The sequence below is a fragment of the Corvus hawaiiensis genome, chromosome 41 (assembly GCF_020740725.1).
Source record: "Corvus hawaiiensis isolate bCorHaw1 chromosome 41, bCorHaw1.pri.cur, whole genome shotgun sequence".
In the NCBI taxonomy this organism is placed as follows: domain Eukaryota; kingdom Metazoa; phylum Chordata; class Aves; order Passeriformes; family Corvidae; genus Corvus; species Corvus hawaiiensis.
The window spans coordinates 50505-70919 of NC_063253.1; the positions used below are offsets into that span (position 1 = coordinate 50505).

At 56.2% G+C, this 20415-nt stretch overlaps 1 protein-coding gene across 1 annotated transcript in view; it reads left to right on the plus strand.

Annotated features, from left to right (window-relative positions):
• The window catches only part of LOC125319308 (3 beta-hydroxysteroid dehydrogenase type 7-like), a 60026-nt gene extending 43244 nt beyond the window's left edge, over positions 1–16782 (plus strand). Inside the window, 9 exon segments of the mRNA XM_048290419.1 lie at positions 4690–4833; positions 7473–7625; positions 10239–10347; positions 11990–12089; positions 13161–13323; positions 15322–15527; positions 15529–15585; positions 15587–15955; positions 16579–16782. Of these exon segments, the coding sequence (XP_048146376.1) occupies positions 4690–4833; positions 7473–7625; positions 10239–10347; positions 11990–12089; positions 13161–13323; positions 15322–15527; positions 15529–15585; positions 15587–15730 (1076 nt within the window). The 3' untranslated portion in view covers positions 15731–15955; positions 16579–16782.
• Positions 16783–20415: the final 3633 nt, after the last annotated feature.

Genomic DNA, 20415 nt, shown 5'->3' on the forward strand with positions numbered 1-20415 from the left:
CCCAGTTCAGTCCCAGTTCAGTCCCAGTTCAATCCCAGTTCAATCCCAGTTCAATCCCAGTTCAGTCCCAGTACTCCCAGTTTGTCCCCAGGGCCTGGTTGCCGTGGTTACCGGCGGTTCCGGTTTCCTGGGCTCCCACCTGGCGCGGCTGCTGCTGGAGCGGCTCCCAGTGCTCCCAGTTCAATCCCAGTTCAGTCCCAGTTCAATCCCAGTTCAGTCCCAGTTCAGTCCCAGTTCAATCCCAGTGCTCCCAGTTCAATCCCAGTTCAATCCCAGTGCTCCCAGTTCAATCCCAGTTCAATCCCAGTTCAATCCCAGTGCTCCCAGTGCTCCCAGTTCAATCCCAGTTCAGTCCCAGTTCAATCCCAGTTCAATCCCAGTTCAGTCCCAGTTCAATCCCAGTGCTCCCAGTTCAATCCCAGTTCAGTCCCAGTTCAGTCCCAGTTCAATCCCAGTTCAGTCCCAGTTCAATCCCAGTGCTCCCAGTTCAATCTCAGTTCAGTCCCAGTTCAGTCCCAGTTCAATCCCAGTTCAATCCCAGTTCAATCCCAGTGCTCCCAGTTCAATCCCAGTTCAGTCCCAGTTCAGTCCCAGTACTCCCAGTTTGTCCCCAGGGCCTGGTTGCCGTGGTTACCGGCGGTTCCGGTTTCCTGGGCTCCCACCTGGCGCGGCTGCTGCTGGAGCGGCTCCCAGTGCTCCCAGTTCAATCCCAGTTCAGTCCCAGTTCAATCCCAGTTCAGTCCCAGTTCAGTCCCAGTTCAATCCCAGTGCTCCCAGTTCAATCCCAGTTCAGTCCCAGTTCAGTCCCAGTTCAGTCCCAGTTCAATCCCAGTTCAATCCCAGTTCAATCCCAGTGCTCCCAGTTCAATCCCAGTTCAGTCCCAGTTCAATCCCAGTTCAATCCCAGTTCAATCCCAGTTCAATCCCAGTTCAGTCCCAGTACTCCCAGTTTGTCCCCAGGGCCTGGTTGCCGTGGTTACCGGCGGTTCCGGTTTCCTGGGCTCCCACCTGGCGCGGCTGCTGCTGGAGCGGCTCCCAGTGCTCCCAGTTCAATCCCAGTTCAGTCCCAGTTCAATCCCAGTTCAGTCCCAGTTCAGTCCCAGTTCAATCCCAGTGCTCCCAGTTCAATCCCAGTTCAGTCCCAGTTCAGTCCCAGTTCAGTCCCAGTTCAATCCCAGTTCAATCCCAGTTCAATCCCAGTGCTCCCAGTTCAATCCCAGTTCAGTCCCAGTTCAATCCCAGTTCAATCCCAGTTCAATCCCAGTTCAGTCCCAGTTCAGTCCCAGTACTCCCAGTTTGTCCCCAGGGCCTGGTTGCCGTGGTTACCGGCGGTTCCGGTTTCCTGGGCTCCCACCTGGCGCGGCTGCTGCTGGAGCGGCTCCCAGTGCTCCCAGTTCAATCCCAGTTCAATCCCAGTTCAGTCCCAGTTCAATCCCAGTTCAATCCCAGTTCAATCCCAGTTCAATCCCAGTTCAGTCCCAGTTCAATCCCAGTTGAATCCCAGTTCAGTCCCAGTTCAGCCCCAGTTCAGTCCCAGTTCAGTCCCAGTACTCCCAGTTTGTCCCCAGGGCCTGGTTGCCGTGGTTACCGGCGGTTCCGGTTTCCTGGGCTCCCACCTGGCGCGGCTGCTGCTGGAGCGGCTCCCAGTGCTCCCAGTTCAATCCCAGTTCAGTCCCAGTTCAGTCCCAGTTCAGTCCCAGTACTCCCAGTTTGTCCCCAGGGCCTGGTTGCCGTGGTTACCGGCGGTTCCGGTTTCCTGGGCTCCCACCTGGCGCGGCTGCTGCTGGAGCGGCTCCCAGTGCTCCCAGTTCAATCCCAGTTCAATCCCAGTTCAGTCCCAGTTCAATCCCAGTTCAATCCCAGTTCAATCCCAGTGCTCCCAGTTCAATCCCAGTTCAATCCCAGTTCAGTCCCAGTTCAGTCCCAGTTCAATCCCAGTTCAGTCCCAGTTCAATCCCAGTGCTCCCAGTTCAATCCCAGTTCAATCCCAGTTCAGTCCCAGTTCAGTCCCAGTTCAATCCCAGTTCAATCCCAGTTCAATCCCAGTGCTCCCAGTTCAATCCCAGTTCAGTCCCAGTTCAGTCCCAGTTCAGTCCCAGTACTCCCAGTTTGTCCCCAGGGCCTGGTTGCCGTGGTTACCGGCGGTTCCGGTTTCCTGGGCTCCCACCTGGCGCGGCTGCTGCTGGAGCGGCTCCCAGTGCTCCCAGTTCAATCCCAGTTCAGTCCCAGTTCAGTCCCAGTTCAATCCCAGTTCAATCCCAGTTCAATCCCAGTTCAGTCCCAGTACTCCCAGTTTGTCCCCAGGGCCTGGTTGCCGTGGTTACCGGCGGTTCCGGTTTCCTGGGCTCCCACCTGGCGCGGCTGCTGCTGGATCGGCTCCCAGTGCTCCCAGTTCAATCCCAGTTCAGTCCCAGTTCAATCCCAGTTCAATCCCAGTTCAATCCCAGTTCAGTCCCAGTACTCCCAGTTTGTCCCCAGGGCCTGGTTGCCGTGGTTACCGGCGGTTCCGGTTTCCTGGGCTCCCACCTGGCGCGGCTGCTGCTGGAGCGGCTCCCAGTGCTCCCAGTTCAATCCCAGTTCAGTCCCAGTTCAATCCCAGTTCAATCCCAGTTCAGTCCCAGTTCAGTCCCAGTACTCCCAGTTTGTCCCCAGGGCCTGGTTGCCGTGGTTACCGGCGGTTCCGTTTCCTGGGCTCCCACCTGGCGCGGCTGCTGCTGGAGCGGCTCCCAGTGCTCCCAGTTCAATCCCAGTTCAGTCCCAGTTCAATCCCAGTTCAGTCCCAGTTCAGTCCCAGTTCAATCCCAGTGCTCCCAGTTCAATCCCAGTTCAGTCCCAGTTCAGTCCCAGTTCAATCCCAGTTCAGCCCCAGTTCAGTCCCAGTTCAGTCCCAGTTCAGTCCCAGTTGAATCCCAGTTCAATCCCAGTTCAGCCCCAGTTCAGTCCCAGTTCAGTCCCAGTACTCCCAGTTTGTCCCCAGGGCCTGGTTGCCGTGGTTACCGGCGGTTCCGGTTTCCTGGGCTCCCACCTGGCGCGGCTGCTGCTGGAGCAGCTCCCAGTGCTCCCAGTTCAATCCCAGTTCAGTCCCAGTTCAATCCCAGTTCAGCCCCAGTTCAGTCCCAGTTCAGTCCCAGTACTCCCAGTTTGTCCCCAGGGCCTGGTTGCCGTGGTTACCGGCGGTTCCGGTTTCCTGGGCTCCCACCTGGCGCGGCTGCTCCTGGAGCGGCTCCCAGTGCTCCCAGTTCAATCCCAGTTCAGTCCCAGTTCAGCCCCAGTTCAGTCCCAGTTCAGTCCCAGTTCAGTCCCAGTTCAATCCCAGTGCTCCCAGTTCAATCCCAGTTCAGTCCCAGTTCAGTCCCAGTTCAATCCCAGTTCAATCCCAGTTCAGTCCCAGTTCAGTCCCAGTACTCCCAGTTTGTCCCCAGGGCCTGGTTGCCGTGGTTACCGGCGGTTCCGGTTTCCTGGGCTCCCACCTGGCGCGGCTGCTGCTGGAGCGGCTCCCAGTGCTCCCAGTTCAATCCCAGTTCAGTCCCAGTTCAATCCCAGTTCAGTCCCAGTTCAGTCCCAGTTCAATCCCAGTTCAGTCCCAGTTCAATCCCAGTGCTCCCAGTTCAATCCCAGTTCAATCCCAGTTCAGTCCCAGTTCAGTCCCAGTTCAATCCCAGTTCAATCCCAGTTCAATCCCAGTGCTCCCAGTTCAATCCCAGTTCAGTCCCAGTTCAATCCCAGTTCAGTCCCAGTTCAGTCCCAGTACTCCCAGTTTGTCCCCAGGGCCTGGTTGCCGTGGTTACCGGCGGTTCCGGTTTCCTGGGCTCCCACCTGGCGCGGCTGCTGCTGGAGCGGCTCCCAGTGCTCCCAGTTCAATCCCAGTTCAGTCCCAGTTCAATCCCAGTTCAATCCCAGTTCAGTCCCAGTACTCCCAGTTTGTCCCCAGGGCCTGGTTGCCGTGGTTACCGGCGGTTCCGGTTTCCTGGGCTCCCACCTGGCGCGGCTGCTGCTGGAGCGGCTCCCAGTGCTCCCAGTTCAATCCCAGTTCAATCCCAGTTCAATCCCAGTTCAGTCCCAGTTCAGTCCCAGTTCAATCCCAGTTCAATCCCAGTTCAATCCCAGTGCTCCCAGTTCAATCCCAGTTCAGTCCCAGTTCAGTCCCAGTACTCCCAGTTTGTCCCCAGGGCCTGGTTGCCGTGGTTACCGGCGGTTCCGGTTTCCTGGGCTCCCACCTGGCGCGGCTGCTGCTGGAGCAGCTCCCAGTGCTCCCAGTTCAATCCCAGTTCAGTCCCAGTTCAATCCCAGTTCAGCCCCAGTTCAGTCCCAGTTCAGTCCCAGTTCAGTCCCAGTTCAATCCCAGTTCAATCCCAGTTCAATCCCAGTGCTCCCAGTTCAATCCCAGTTCAGTCCCAGTTCAATCCCAGTTCAATCCCAGTTCAATCCCAGTTCAGTCCCAGTACTCCCAGTTTGTCCCCAGGGCCTGGTTGCCGTGGTTGCCGGCGGTTCCGGTTTCCTGGGCTCCCACCTGGCGCGGCTGCTGCTGGAGCGGCTCCCAGTGCTCCCAGTTCAATCCCAGTTCAGTCCCAGTTCAGTCCCAGTTCAGTCCCAGTTCAATCCCAGTTCAGTCCCAGTGCTCCCAGTTCAATCCCAGTTCAATCCCAGTTCAGTCCCAGTTCAGTCCCAGTACTCCCAGTTTGTCCCCAGGGCCTGGTTGCCGTGGGTTACCGGCGGGTTCCGGTTTCCTGGGCTCCCACCTGGCGCGGCTGCTCCTGGATCGGGAGCCGGAGCTTCGGGAGCTTCGCGTCCTCGACGTCCGCCCGGACCCGGCCGCGATCCCGGAGCGCCACCGTGAGCCCGGAATTCCCTAAAATTCCCCAAATTCCCAAAATTCCTGAAATTCCCCACATTTCCCCGAATTCACGGAATTCCCCAACGTTCCTGAAAATTCATCAAAATTCCCCGGAATTCCTGAGATTTGGGGCTGTTCTGGGGGGGGGGGGGGGGGTTGGAGGGGCACCGTGAGCCCCGGAATTCCCCAAATTCCCCAAATTCCCCAAATTCCCAGAATCCCCAAAAATTCCCCAGAATTACCGAAATTCCCCAAATTCCCGAAATTCACGGAATTCCCAAAATTCCCCAAAATTTCCCCAAAATTCCCCGGAATTCCTGAAATTTGGGGCTGTTCTGGTGGGGTTGGAGGGGCACCGTGAGCCCGGATTTCCCAGATTCCCAAAATTCCCCAAAATTCACAGAATTTCCCAAATTCTTGAAATTCACAGAATTCCCCAAAATTCCCAAAATTCCGCGGAATTCCTGGCATTCCCAAAATTCCCAAAATTCACAGAATTCCCCAAAATTCCCTGGAATTCCTGAGATTTGGGGCTGTTCTGGTGGGGGTTGGAGGGGCACCGTGAGCCCCGGAATTCCTGGAATTCCCCAAATTCCCCAAAATTCCTGGAATTCCCAAAATTCCCGAAATTCACGGAATTCCCAAAAATTCACGGAATTCCCCAAAATTCCCCAGAATTCCTGAAATTTGGGGCTGTTCTGGGGGGGTTGGAGGGGCACCGTGAGCCCCGGAATTCCCGGAATTCCCAAAATTCCCCAAATTCCCGGAATTTTTTGGGGCCGTTTCCTGGGATTTTGGGGGCCGTTTCCCGGGGTTTTTTGGGGCCGTTTCCCGGGATTTTGGGGCTGTTTCCCGGGGCCATTTCCGGGGTTTTTTTGGGGCCATTTCCCGGGATTTTGGGGCCGTTTCCCAGGGGATTTTTGGGGCCGTTTCCCGGGATTTTGGGGCCGTTTCCCGGGGTTTTTTGGGGCCGTTTCCCGGGGTTTTTTGGGGCCGTTTCCCGGGATTTTGGGGCCGTTTTCCCGGGGTTTTTTGGGGCCGTTTCCCGGAGTTTTGGGGCCGTTTCCCGGGATTTTTGGGGCCGTTTCCTGGGGATTTTTGGGGCCATTTCCAGCTGGGTTTTTGGGGCCGTTTCCCGGGTTTTTTTTGGGACCGTTTTCCCGGGTTTTTTTGGGACCGTTTTCCCGGGGGTTTTTTGGGGCCGTTTCCCGGGGGTTTTTGGGGCCGTTTCCCGGGATTTTGGGACCGTTTCCCGGGATTTTGGGGCCATTTCCAGCCAGGTTTTGGGGGCCATTTCCGGGGTTTCTGGGGCCGTGTCCCGGGGTTTTTGGGGCCGTTTCCCGGGGTTTTGGGGCCGTTTCCCGGGGTTTTTTGGGGCCGTGTCCCGGGGTTTTTGGGGCCGTTTCCCAGGATTTTGGGGCCGTTTCCCGGGGTTTTTGGGGCCGTTTCCCGGGATTTTGGGGCCGTTTCCCGGGATTTTGGGGCCATTTCCAGCCAGGTTTTTGGGGCCGTTTCCCGGGTTTTTTTTGGGGCCGTTTCCCGGGATTTTTTGGGGCCGTTTCCCAGGGGATTTTTGGGGCCGTTTCCAGGGTTTTTTGGGGCCGTTTCCCGGGATTTTGGGGCCGTTTCCCAGGGGATTTTTGGGGCCGTTTCCGGGGTTTTTTGGGGCCGTTTCCCGGGATTTTGGGGCTGTTTCCCGGGATTTTGGGGCCGTTTCCCGGGGTTTTTTGGGGCCGTTTCCCGGGATTTTGGGGCCGTTTTCCCGGGGTTTTTTGGGGCCGTTTCCCGGGGTTTTTTGGGGCCGTTTCCCGGGATTTTGGGGCCGTTTCCCGGGGTTTTTTGGGGCCATTTCCCGGGATTTTTGGGGCCGTTTCCCAGGGGATTTTTGGGGCCGTTTCCCGGGATTTTGGGGCCGTTTCCCGGGGTTTTTTGGGGCCGTTTCCCGGGGTTTTTTGGGGCCGTTTCCCGGGATTTTGGGGCCGTTTCCCGGGGTTTTTTGGGGCCGTTTCCCGGGGTTTTGGGGCCGTTTCCCAGGATTTTTGGGGCCGTTTCCTGGGGATTTTTGGGGCCATTTCCAGCTGGGTTTTTGGGGCCGTTTCCCGGGTTTTTTTTGGGACCGTTTTCCCGGGTTTTTTTGGGACCGTTTTCCCGGGGGTTTTTTGGGGCCGTTTCCCGGGGGTTTTTGGGGCCGTTTCCCGGGATTTTGGGGGCCGTTTTCCGGGGTTTTTTGGGGCCGTTTCCCGGGATTTTGGGGCCGTTTCCCGGGGTTTTTTGGGGCCGTTTCCCGGGATTTTTGGGGCCGTTTCCTGGGGATTTTTGGGGCCATTTCCAGCTGGGTTTTTGGGGCCGTTTCCCGGGGTTTTTTGGGACCGTTTCCCGGGATTTTGGGGCCATTTCCAGCCAGGTTTTGGGGGCCATTTCCGGGGTTTCTGGGGCTGTTTCCCGGGGTTTTTGGGGCCATTTCCCGGGATTTTGGGGCCGTTTCCCGGGGTTTTTTGGGGCCGTTTCCCGGGATTTTTTGGGGCCGTTTCCCGGGGTTTTTTGGGGCTGTTTTCCCGGGATTTTTTGGGGGCCGTTTTCCCGGGATTTTTTGGGGCCGTTTCCCGGGATTTTGGGGGTGACCCCGCTGTGCCCCCAGGCTCGCGGGTGCGGCTGCTCCGGGGCGATGTGGGCGACCTGGGCGCGCTGCGGGCGGCGCTGGCCGGAGCCGCCGTCGTGTTCCACGCCGCCTCCCTCGTGGACGTCTGGGGCCGCAGCAGCCCCGAGGCCATCGCCAGGGTCAACGTGCTGGGTAAACTGGGAGGCACTGGGAGGGACTGGGAGGGGATTGGGAGGGAACTGGGATGGACTGGGAGGGGATTGCGGGGGACTGGGATGGACTGGGAGGGGATTGGGGATGGATTTGGGGGATCTGGAGAGGACTGGGATGGACTGGGATGGACTGGGAGGGACTGGGAGGGACTGGGAAGGGATTGGGAGGGACTGGGATGGACTGGGAGGGCACTGGGGGGCACTGGGATGGACTGGGAGGGACTGGGAGGGGATTGGGGGGCACTGGGATGGACTGGGAGGGACTGGGAGGGACTGGGAGTGGACTGGGAGGGACTGGGATGGACTGGGAGGGACTGGGAGTGGACTGGGATGGACTGGGATGGACTGGGAGGGACTGGGAAGGGATTGGGAGGGACTGGGATGGACTGGGAGGGACTGGGAGGGCACTGGGGGGCACTGGGATGGACTGGGAGGGACTGGGAGGGGATTGGGGGGCACTGGGATGGACTGGGAGGGACTGGGAGTGGACTGGGAGGGACTGGGAGGGACTGGGAGGGGACTGTGAGGGACTGGGATGGACTGGGAGGGACTGGGATGGACTGGGAGTGGATTGGTATAAACTGGGAGGGACTGGGAGTGGACTGGGACAAACTGGGACAAAGTGGGAGGGAATTGGGATAAACTGGGAGGCACTGGGAGGGCACTGGGAGGGGACTGGGAGGGACTGGGAGGGGACTGGGAGGGGATTGGGGAGGCACTGGGATGGACTGGGAAGGGACTGGGATGGAGTGGGAGGGACTGGGATGGACTGGGAGGGACTGGGAAGGGATTGGGGGGCACTGGGATGGACTGTGAAGGACTGGGAGGGACTGGGATGGACTGGGAGGGACTGGGACAAACTGGAAGGGACTGGGGGATTGGGATAAACTGGGGGTGACTGGGAAGGACTGGGAGAGGATTGGGGTGGATTTGGGGGGTCTGGAGGAGACTGGGAGGGACTGGGAGGGGTTTGGGGGGGTACTGGGATGGACTGGGAAGGGACTGGGGGGCACTGGGACAAACTGGGAGGGACTGGGATGGGACTGGGATGGACTGGGAGGGGACTGGGGGGCACTGGGACAAACTGGGAGGGACTGGGATGGGACTGGGATGGACTGGGACAAACTGGGAAGGGACTGGGATGGACTGGAGGGGACTGGGGGGCACTGGGACAAACTGGGAAGGGACTGGGATGGACTGGGGGAGGGGATTTTGGGGCTCTGAGGCTCTTTTTGGGAGCATTTTGGGGTCGGGATTTTTGGGAGGATTTTGGACAATTTTGGGGGGGATTTTGGGGCTTTGGGGGTCGGGATTTTTCCGGGTGGGTTTTGGGGTCATTTTTGGGGTCATTTGGGGCATTTTTGGGGTCATTTGGGGTATTTTTGGGATCATTTGGGGTATTTTTGGGATCATTATTTGGGGTCATTTTTGGGGTCATTGTTTGGGGTTATTTTTGGGGTCATTTGGGGCATTTTTGGGATCGTCATTTGGGGTATTTTTGGGGTCATTTGGGGTATTTTGGGGGTCATTATTTGGGTATTTTTGGGATCATTTGGGGTATTTTTGGGATCATTATTTGGGGTATTTTTGGGGTCATTTGGGGTATTTTTGGGATCATTTGGGGTCATTTTTGGGATGGTCATTTGGGGTATTTTTGGGGTTATTTGGGGTCATTTTTGGGATCATTGTTTGGGGTATTTTTGGGGTCATTTGGGGTATTTTTGGGGTCATTTGGGGTATTTTTGGGGTCATTATTTGGGTATTTTTGGGATCATTTGGGGTATTTTTGGGATCATTATTTGGGGTATTTTTGGGGTCATTTGGGGTATTTTTGGGATCATTTGGGGTCATTTTTGGGATCGTCATTTGGGGTATTTTTGGGGTTATTTGGGGTCATTTTTGGGATCATTGTTTGGGGTATTTTTGGGGTCATTTGGGGTATTTTTGGGGTCATTTGGGGTATTTTTGGGGTCATTATTTGGGTATTTTTGGGATCATTATTTGGGGTCATTTTTGGGATCATTGTTTGGGGTATTTTTGGGGTCATTTGGGGGTATTTTTGGGGTCATTATTTGGGTATTTTTGGGATCATTTGGGGTATTTTTGGGATCATTATTTGGGGTCATTTTTGGGGTCATTTGGGGTATTTTTGGGATCATTTGGGGTCATTTTTGGGATCGTCATTTGGGGTATTTTTGGGGTCATTTGGGGTCATTTTTGGGATCATTGTTTGGGGTATTTTTGGGGTTATTTGGGGTCATTTTTGGGATCATTATTTGGGGGTATTTTTGGGATCATTTGGGGTCATTTTTGGGATCATTGGGGTATTTTTGGGGTCATTTGGGGTCATTTTTGGGATCATTATTTGGGGTATTTTTGGGGTCATTTGGGGTCATTTTTGGGATCATTATTTGGGGTATTTTTGGGGTCATTTGGGGTATTTTTGGGGTCATTTGGGGTATTTTTGGGATCATTTGGGGTCATTTTTGGGATCATTATTTGGGGTATTTTTGGGATCATTTGGGGTCATTTTTGGGATCGTCATTTGGGGTATTTTTGGGATCATTTGGGGTATTTTTGGGGCTCTTCTCAGGTACCAAGAACGTGATCAGGGGGTGCCAGGCCTGGGGGGTCCCAATCCTCATCTACACCAGCAGCATGGAGGTCGTAGGGCCCAACACCCGCGGGGACCCTTTTGTCAGGTACCGACCCCAAAAATGCCCGAAATCACCCCAAAAATGGACTCGGCGCCCCCAAAAACCCCCCAGGACCCCCAAAAACCCCCCGGGGCCCCCCAAAAACCCGCAAAGTCACCCCAAAAATGAAGTCGGCACCCCCAAAATCCCCCAAAATACCTCAAAAAATCCCCCAAAACCAAAAAAAAAATCCCAAAAAAATCCCCCCCAAAAACCCCAAAAAAATCCCCCCCAAAAACCCCAAAAAAACCAAAAAAACTCCAAAAAAATCCCAAAAAAATCCCTCTCCAAAACCCCAAAAAAATCCCCAAAAAAATCCCCCCCAAAAAACCCCCAAAAAACCAAAAAAAACTCCAAAAAAATCCCAAAAAAATCCCCCCAAAAACCTCAAAAAAATCCCCAAAAAAAATCCCCCCCCCAAAAACCCCAAAAAAACCAAAAAAAATCCCAAAAAAATCCCCCCCCAAAACCCCAAAAAAACCCCCAAAACCCAAAAAAAATCCCCAAACATCCCCCAAAAAATCCCGCAAAAAAACCCCCAAAAGACCCCCCCCCAAAAAAAATCCTCCCAAAAACCAAAAAAAAAACCCAAAAAAACCCCCCAAAAACCCAAAAAAATCCCCCCAAAAAATAAAAAAAAAAAAAAACCAAAACCCAAAAAAAACCCCAAACAAACCCCCCAAAAATCCCCCCAAAAAACCCAAAACCCCAAAACACCCCAAAAATAATCCCAACCCCCCCCCCAAATCCTCTCGGGAGCTCCTGACCCCAAAACACCCCAAAATCACCCCAAAATCACCCCCAAATCACCCTGGAAATGGGGAAATTTCGGGAGGTTTTAGGGGGGATTTTGGGGGATTTTGGGGGAAAATTTGGGGGTTTTTGGGTTGTTTTTTTTTTTTTGATTTTTGGGGGGATTTTTGGGGAATTTTGGAGGGATTTTGGGGGGATTTTTTGGGAATTTTGGGAATTTTTGGGGGGATTTTTTGGGGGGAATTTTGGGGAATTTTGGAGGGATTTTGGGGGGATTTTTTTGGGATTTTGGGGCGATTTTTGGGAATTTTGGGGGGGGATTTTTTTGGGGGAATTTTGGGGGATTTTGGGGGGATTTTTTTTGGATTTTGGGGGGTTTTTGGGGGGGATTTTTTTGGGGGGAATTTTGGTGGATTTTGGGGGGATTTTTTTATTTTTTGTGGCTATTTCGGGATTTTTTGGGGGGGGGGGGGGAATTCCCTCAGATTTGGGGGAGAATTCTGGGGGGGTTTCCCTGGATTTCGGGGGTCCCCGTGGTGAATTTGGGGTCCCCAAATCCCCAAAATTGGGGAATTCTGGGAGGTTTGGGGGGGGGGGGGGGGGGCGGGATTTTGAGGCATTTCTGGAGCGGTTTTGGTGGAATTTTGGGGGAATTTGGGTGGAATTTCGGGCTCTTCGGGGCAATTTCGGGACCCCCCAAATTTTGGGGTCCCCCCCCTGAGGATTTCGAGCTCCCCGTGGTGAATTTGGGCTCCCCAAATCCCCGAAACTGAGGAATCCGGGGAGGTTTTGGGGTGGGATTTTGGGGCAATTTCGTGGGAATTTCGGGCTCTTCGGGACAATTTCGGGATCCCCCAAATTTTGGGGTCCCCCCCTGCGGGTTTTGGGGTCGCAGGGGGGACGAGGACTCCCCGTACCCCACGCGCCACTCGGAGCCGTACCCCCTGAGCAAGGCCCAGGCCGAGCGCCTCGTCCTGGAGGCCAACGGGACCCCCGTGAGTGGCACCCCAAAAATTTGGGGGCATTTCGGGGGGGGTTGGGGGGATTTTGGGGGGTCCTGGGGGGGATTTGGGGGAGGATTTGGGGATTTGGGGGGGGATTTTGGGGAGGATTTGGGGATTTGGGGGGGTCCTGGGGGGGATTTGGGGGAGGATTTGGGGATTTGGGGGGGTTTTGGGGGGATTTTGGGGAGGATTTGGGGATTTTGAGGGGATTTTGGGGGATTTGGGGGAGGATTTGGGGATTTGGGGGGGGATTTTGGGGAGGATTTGGGGATTTTGAGGGGATTGGGGGGGGATTTTGGGGAGGATTTGGGGATTTTGGGGGGTCCTGGGGGAGGATTTTGGGGAAGATTTGGGGATTTTGGGGGGTTTTGGGGGGATTTTGGGGGGGATTTGGGGATTTTGGGGGGTCCTGGGGAGGATTTTGGGGAGAGATTTGGGGATTTTGGGGGGTCCTGGGGGGGATTTTGGGGAGGACTTGGGGATTTTGGGGAGGATTTTGGGGGGTTTGGGGAGGATTTTGGGGATTTTGGGGGGTCCTGGGGGGGATTTTGGGGAGGATTTGGGGATTTTGGGGGGTCCCGGGGGGGGATTTTGGGAGGATTTGGGAATTTTGGGGAGTCCTGGGGGGGATTTTGGGGAGGATTTGGGAATTTTGGGGAGTCCTGGGGGGGGATTTTGGGGAGGATTTGGGGATTTTGAGGGATTTGGGGATTTTAGGGGGATTCAAGGGGTCCCAGGTGGGATTTTGGGAGGGGTTGGGGTCCTGGGGGGGTTTTGGGAATTTTGGGGGGATTTTGGGGGCAATTCCCGGGATTTTGGGTGGCATTCTCGGGATTTTGGGTGGAATCCTTGGGATTTTGGGCTGAATCTCTGGGATTTTGGGCTGAATCTCTGGGATTTTGGGCTGAATCCCCGGGATTTCGGGTACAACCCCCAGGATATTGGGGTGGAATCCCTGGGATTTCGGGTGGAACCCTCGGGGTTTTGGGTAGAATCTCCGGGATTTTGGGGTGGAATCCCTGGGATTTCGGGTGGAACCCCCGGAATTCCGGGCTCCCGCAGGTGGCCGGCGGCGGCCGTTTGGTGACGCTGTCCCTGCGCCCCACCGGGATTTTCGGGGAGCGCCACCCGCTCCTGGAGCTCTTCTACCGGCGGGGGAAGGGCCTGGGGGGGTGGGTGCCCCGGACCCTCCCCCCGCACGCCGAGCACGGGAGGGTCTACGCAGGTGAGGGGATGCACCTGGGGGAAAAATCCCCCCCAAATCCCCCTCAAATCCCTCCCATCCTCCCCAAAATGCCCCCCAAAAATCCCCCCCAAAATCCCCACAAATCACCCCCAAAAATCCCCCAAAATCTCCCCAAAATCACCCCAAAATCACCCCAAAATCCCTCCCATCCTCCCCAAAATGCCCCTTGATTTTTCCCAAAATCTCCTCAAAAATCCCCCCCCAAAATCCCCCCAAAATCACCCCAAATCACCCCAAAAATCCCCCCAAAATCCTCCCAAAATCCCCCCAAAATCTCCAAAAAATCCCCCCAAAATCACCCCAAAATCCCTCCCATCCTCCCCCAAAATGCCCCTTGATTTTTCCCAAAATCCCCCCAAAAATCCCCCCAAAATCCCCACAAAATCACCCCAAATCCCCCCAAAAATCCCCCCAAAATCACCCCCAAAAATCCCCCCCAAAATCTCCCCAAAATCACCCCAAAATCACCCCAAAATCCCTCCCATCCTCCCCAAAATGCCCCTTGATTTTTCCCAAAATCCCCCCAAAAATCCCCCAAAATCCCCCCAAAATCACCCCAAATCCCCCCCAAAATCCCCCCAAAAATCCCCCCAAAATCTCCCCAAAATCACCCCCAAAATCACCCCAAAATCCCTCCCATCCTCCCCAAAATGCCCCTTGATTTTTCCCAAAATCCCCCCAAAAATCCCCCCAAAATCCCCACAAAATCACCCCAAATCCCCCCAAAAATCCCCCCAAAATCACCCCAAAAATCCCCCCAAAATCTCCCCAAAATCACCCCAAAATCCCTCCCATCCTCCCCAAAATGCCCCTTGATTTTTCCCAAAATCTCCCCAAAAATCCCCCCCCAAATCTCCCCAAAATCACCCCAAATCACCCCAAAAATCCCCCCAAAATCACCCCAAAATCTCCAAAAAATCCCCCCAAAATCCCCCCAAAATCCCCCCCAAAACCACCCCAAAATCACCCAAAATTCCCCCCAAATCTCCCCAAAGCCCTCTGATTCTTCCCAAAAATCCCCGAAATCCCCCCAAATCCCCCCAAAATCCCTCAAAATCCCCCCGAAATAACCCAAAACCCCCAAATCCCCCCCAAATCCGCCCAAAATCTCCTAAATGCCCCCAAAACCCCCCAAATGCCCCCCAAATTCCCCAAATCCCCCCAAATCCCCTCAAAATCCCCCCGAAATAACCCAAAGCCCCCAAATCTGCCCAAAATCTCCTAAATGCCCCCCAAACCCCCCAAAACCCCCCAAATGCCCCCCAAATCCCCCCAAATCCCCTCAAATCCCCTCAAAATCCCCCAAAATCCCCCCCCAAATCCCCTAAATCCCCCAAAATCCCCCAAATCCCCCCAAAATCCCCCCCAACCCCCCTCAAATCCCCCCAAAACCCCCCAAATCCCCTAAAATCCCCCATATCCCCCCAAAATCCCCTTAAGCTCCCCCAATTTCCCCTCAAAATCCCCCAAAATCCCCCCCAAAATCCCCTAAATCCCCCAAAATCCCCCAAATCCCCCCCAAATCCCCCCCAACCCCCTCAAATCCCCCCAAAACCCCCCAAATCCCCAAAAATCCCCCATAGCCCCCCAAATTCCCCAAAATCCCCTTAAGCTCCCCCAATTTCCCCCAAAATTCCCCCAAATCCCCTCAAAATCCCCCAAATCCCCCCCAAATCCCCCCCAAAAATCCCCCAAAATCCCCTTAAGCTCCCCCAATTTCCCCCAAAATTCCCCCAAATCCCCTCAAAATCCCCCAAATCCCCCCCAAATCCCCCCAAATCCCCCCAAAATCCCCCAAATCCCCCCCAAAATCCCCCAAATCCCCCCAAATCCCCTCCAAATCCCCCAAATCCCCTCTAAATCCCCCCAAACCCCCCCAAATCTCCTCTAAATCCCCCCAATCCCCCCAAAACCTCCCTCCATTTTCCCCAAAATCTCCCCCAAATCCCCCCCCCAAACCCCTCGGAAACCCCGCAGGCAACGTGGCCTGGATGCACGTCCTGGCGGCCCGCGCCGCTCGCCGCAGCCCGGCCTCGGTGGCCGGCGAGGTTTTCTTCTGCTACGACGCCTCTCCCTGCGTCCCCTACGAGGATTTCAACCTCCTGCTGCTGGGCCCGGCCGGGATCCGCTCCGGTGGCCCCCGGATCCCGCCGGCGCTGCTGGGAATGCTGGCCCGGCTCAACGGGGGCCCTGCGGTGGCTACTGGGGGCTCTGGGCGCCGGCTTCGCGCCCTTGCTCAACCCCCTACACCTGGGCCGTGGCTTGCACGGCCTTCACCGTCCGCACGGACAAGGCCGAGCGCTGCTTCGGCTACCGGCCGCTCTTCTCCTGGGAGGAGGCCCGCGAGCGCACGCTGGCCTGGGTGCGGCAGCTGGACGGGGCGTGAGGGGGGCGGGAAAGGGGGGATTTGGGGCTGATCCCAATCCTGGAGGGAATCCGGGCCGGGATTTGGGGCTGATCGCAATCCTGGAGGGAATCCGGGCCGGGATTTGGGGTTGATCCTGGAGGGAATCCGGGCCGGGATTTGGGGCTGATCGCAATCCTGGAGGGAATCCGGGCCGGGATTTGGGGCTGATCGCAATCCTGGAGGGAATCCGGGCCGGGATTTGGGGTTGATCCTGATCCTGGAGGGAATCCGGGCCAGGATTTGGGGTTGATCCTGATCCTGGAGGGAATCCGGGCCGGGATTTGGGGCTGATCGCAATCCTGGAGGGAATCCGGGCCGGGATTTGGGGTTGATCCTGATCCTGGAGGGAATCCGGGCCGGGATTTGGGGTTGATCCTGATCCTGGAGGGAATCCGGGCCAGGATTTGGGGTTGATCCTGATCCTGGAGGGAATCCGGGCCGGGATTTGGGGCTGATCGCAATCCTGGAGGGAATCCGGGCCGGGATTTGGGGTTGATCCTGATCCTGGAGGGAATCCGGGCCGGGATTTGGGGTTGATCCTGATCCTGGAGGGAATCCGGGCCGGGATTTGGGGCTGAGATTAATCCGGGGGTGAATTTGGGGTCAGGATTTGGGGTTGAGGTTGATCCTGGATGGAATCCGGGCCGGGATTTGGGGCTGCGATTAATCCAGGGGTGATTTGGGGTTGGGATTTGGGGCTGATCGCAATCCTGGGGGGATTTGGGGTCAGGATTTGGGGCTGAGGTTGATCCTGGATGGAATCCGGGCCGGGGATTTGGGGCTGAGGTTGATGCAGGGGGGATTTGGGGTCAGGATTTGGGGCTGAGGTTGATCCTGGATGGAATCCGGGCCGGGATTTGGGGTTGATCCTGGAGGGAATCCGGGCCGGGATTTGGGGCTGATCTCGATCCTGGAGGGAATCCGGGCCGGGATTTGGGGCTGATCACAATCCTGGAGGGAATCCGGGCCGGGATTTGGGGCTGAGGTTGATCCTGGATGGAGTCCGGGCCAGGATTTGGGGTTGATCCTGATCCTGGATGGAATCCGGGCCGGGATTTGGGGCTGAGGTTGATGCAAGGGGGGATTTGGGGTCAGGATTTGGGGCTGAGGTTGATCCTGGATGGAATCTGGGCCAGGATTTGGGGCTGCGATTAATCCAGGGGTGATTTGGGGTTGGGATTTGGGGCTGATCGCAATCCTGGAGGGAATCCGGGCCGGGATTTGGGGGTTGATCCTGATCCTGGAGGGAATCCGGGCCGGGATTTGGGGCTGAGGTTGATCCTGGATGGAATCCGGGCCAGGATTTGGGGCCGAGGTTGATCCGGGGGTGATTTGGGGTTGGGATTTGGGGTTGATCCTGATCCTGGATGGAATCTGGGCTGGGATTTGGGGCCGAGGTTGATCCTGGAGAGAATCCAGGCTGGGATTTGGGGTTGATCCTGATCCTGGAGGGAATCCGGGCCGGGATTTGGGGCTGAGATTAATCCAGGGGTGATTTGGGGTCAGGATTTGGGGTTGATCCTGATCCTGGATGGAATCTGGGCCGGGATTTGGGGCTGAGGTTGATCCAGGGGTGATTTGGGGCCGGGATTTGGGGCTGATCCTGATCCTGGATGGAATCCAGGCCGGGATTTGGGGCCGAGGTTGATCCTGAGTGAAATCCAGGCCAGGATTTGCCTCTGATCCCAGTCCTGAGGCAAATCCAGGCCGGCATTTGGGGCTGAGATTGATCCGGGGGGAATTCGGGGTCAGGATTTGGGTCTGACCCCAATCCTGAAAGGGATCCAGGTCGGGCTTTGTGTCTGATCTTGATCCCAATCCTGAGGGAATCCAGGCCCGGATTTACCCCCGGTCCCAATCCTGGCCCTGCTCCGGGCCGGGCTTGGGCTCTGACGCTGATCCTGAGGCGGATCCAGGCCGGGTTTTACCTCTGCTCCCGATCCTGGGGAAAATCCAGGCCGGGCTTTGCTCCCAGTCCCAATCCCAGCCCCAATCCAGGCCGGGCTTTGCTCCCGATCCCAATCCCAGCCCTGATCCAGGCCGGGCTTTGCTCCCGATCCCAATCCCAGCCCTGATCCAGGCCGGGCTTTGCTCCCGATCCCAATCCCAGCCCTGATCCAGGCCAGGCTTTGCTCCCAGTCCCAATCCCAGCCCCGATCCAGGCTGGGCTTTTCCTCCCACCCCTCCGAAAAAAATCCCCATTTTTCCCCCCAAATTCCAGCCGCGATCCAGGCCGGGATTTCCCCCATTCCCGATCCCGTTCCCGATCCAGGCCGGGATTTCCCCCATTCCTGATCCCATTCCCGATCCAGGCCAGAATTTCTGCCATTCTCGATCCCATTCCCGATCCCATTCCCGATCCCATTCCCGATCCCATTCCCAATCCCGTTCCCGATCCAGGCCGGGATTTCCCCCATTCCCGATCCCGTTCCCGATCCCGTTCCCAATCCCGTTCCCGATCCAGGCCGGGATTTCTGCCAATCCCGATCCCATTCCTGATCCAGGCCGGGATTTCCCCTGTTCCCGATCCTGTTCCCGATCCCGTTCCCAATCCAGGCCGGGATTTCCCCAATTCCCGATCCCGTTCCTGTTCCAGGCCGGGATTTCCCCCATTCCCGATCCCGTTCCTGATCCCATTCCCGATCCCGATCCCGGCCGGGATTTATGCCATTCCCGATCCCGTTCCTGATCCCGTTCCCAATCCCGTTCCCGATCCAGGCCGGGATTTCCCCCATTCCCGATCCCATTCCCGATCCCATTCCCGATCCCGTTCCCAATCCAGGCCGGGATTTCCCCTGTTCCAGATCCCATTCCCGATCCCATTCCCAATCCAGGCCGGGATTTCCCCCATTCCCGATCCCGTTCCCGATCCAGGCCGGGATTTCCCCTGTTCCAGATCCCATTCCCGATCCCATTCCCGATCCAGGCCGGGATTTCCCCCATTCCCGATCCCATTCCCCGATCCAGGCCGGGATTTCCCCTGTTCCAGATCCCATTCCCGATCCCATTCCCGATCCAGGCCGGGATTTCCCCTGTTCCAGATCCCATTCCCGATCCCGTTCCCGATCCAGGCCGGGATTTCCCCCATTCCCGATCCCGTTCCCGATCCCGTTCCCGATCCCGTTCCCGATCCAGGCCGGGTTTTCCCCCTCAATATTTCCAAATAAAAGCGGAAAAAATTCGGGACATTTTGGGGGCTTTTTTTGGGGTTGTTTTCCGGAGCCTTTTCGCGCCGAGATTCGGGAATTTCGGGGCATTTCGGGGCATTTCGGGGCATTTCAGAGAATTCCGACAATTTCGGGGAAATTTCGGTCGTTTTTGGGGAGGGTTTTTTTTGGGAGGGGATAAAACCGGCCGGGTTGGGAATTCCCAATCCCGGTTTTTTCGGGAGCTGCGGATTGGGGTGGGGGAGGGGCGGCACCTGCTGGGGCTGGGGGGGGGGGGGGGGGAGGGGCCCCTCCCCCCCCCCCCCCCCCCCGCAGCTGCCGCCCCTCCCCCACCCCGGGGCTATTTTTGGGTCCCTTCTCCCTCCGGGGCCATTTTTGGGTAAAACCGGGCGCCCTCGGCCCCTCCCCCACACCCCCATTTTTTTTGGGGGGGGGGGCGCTGTTCCGGCCCCTCCCCCCTCAAATTTGGGGGGTGGGGGAGGGGCCGCGGTGACCCCGCGGGGAGGACGCGACCTTTGACCCCTGGGGGGGAGGGGGAGGGGCGGGATGGGGGGGGGGTTTGGGGCATTTTGGGGTAAATTTTTAGGGAATTTGGGGTCATTTGGGGCCATTTTGGGTCCATTTTGAGTCCATTTTTGGGTCCATTTCGGGTCCATTTTGAGTCCATTTCGGGTCCATTTTGAGTCCATTTTTAGGTCCATTTTTGGGTCCATTTCGGGTCCATTTTGGGTCCATTTTTGGGTTCATTTCAGGTCCATTTTTGAGTCCATTTTGGGTCCATTTCGAGTCCGTTTTCAGGTCCATTTTGGGTCCATTCTTGGATCTATTTCGGGGGAATTTGGGTCTATTTTGAGTCCATTTTTGGGTCCATTTTTTGGTCCATTTCGGGCCCCTTTTGGGGTCCATTTTGGGTCCATTTTGGGTCCATTTCAGGTCCATTTCGGGTCCATTTTGGGTCCATTCTTGGATCTATTTTGAGGGAATTTGGGTCTATTTTAAGTCCATTTTTGGGTCCATTTTTTGGTCCATTTCGGGCCCCTTTTGGGTCCATTTCGGGCCCCTTTCGGGTCCATTTTGGGCCCCTTTCAGGTCCATTTCGGATCCATTTCAGGTCCATTTTTGAGTCCATTTTTGGGTAAATTTTGGGTCCATTTTTGGGTCCATTTTGGGTCCAATTTGGGGAAATTTGGGTCCATTTTTGGGTCCATTTTGAGTCCATTTTTGGGTAAATCTTGGGTCCATTTCAGGTCCATTTTGGGTCTGATTTGGGGGAATTTCAGGTCCATTTTCGGGTCCATTTTTGGGTCCATTTCAGGTCCATTTTCGGGCCCATTTTGGGTCCATTTTCGGGTCCATTTTGGCTCCATTTTGGCTCCATTTTGGCTCCATTTCAGGTCCATTTCAGGTCCATTTTGGGTCCATTTCAGGTCCATTTCAGGCCCATTTTGGGTCATTTCAGGTCCATTTTGGCTCCATTTCGGGTCCATTTCAGGTCCA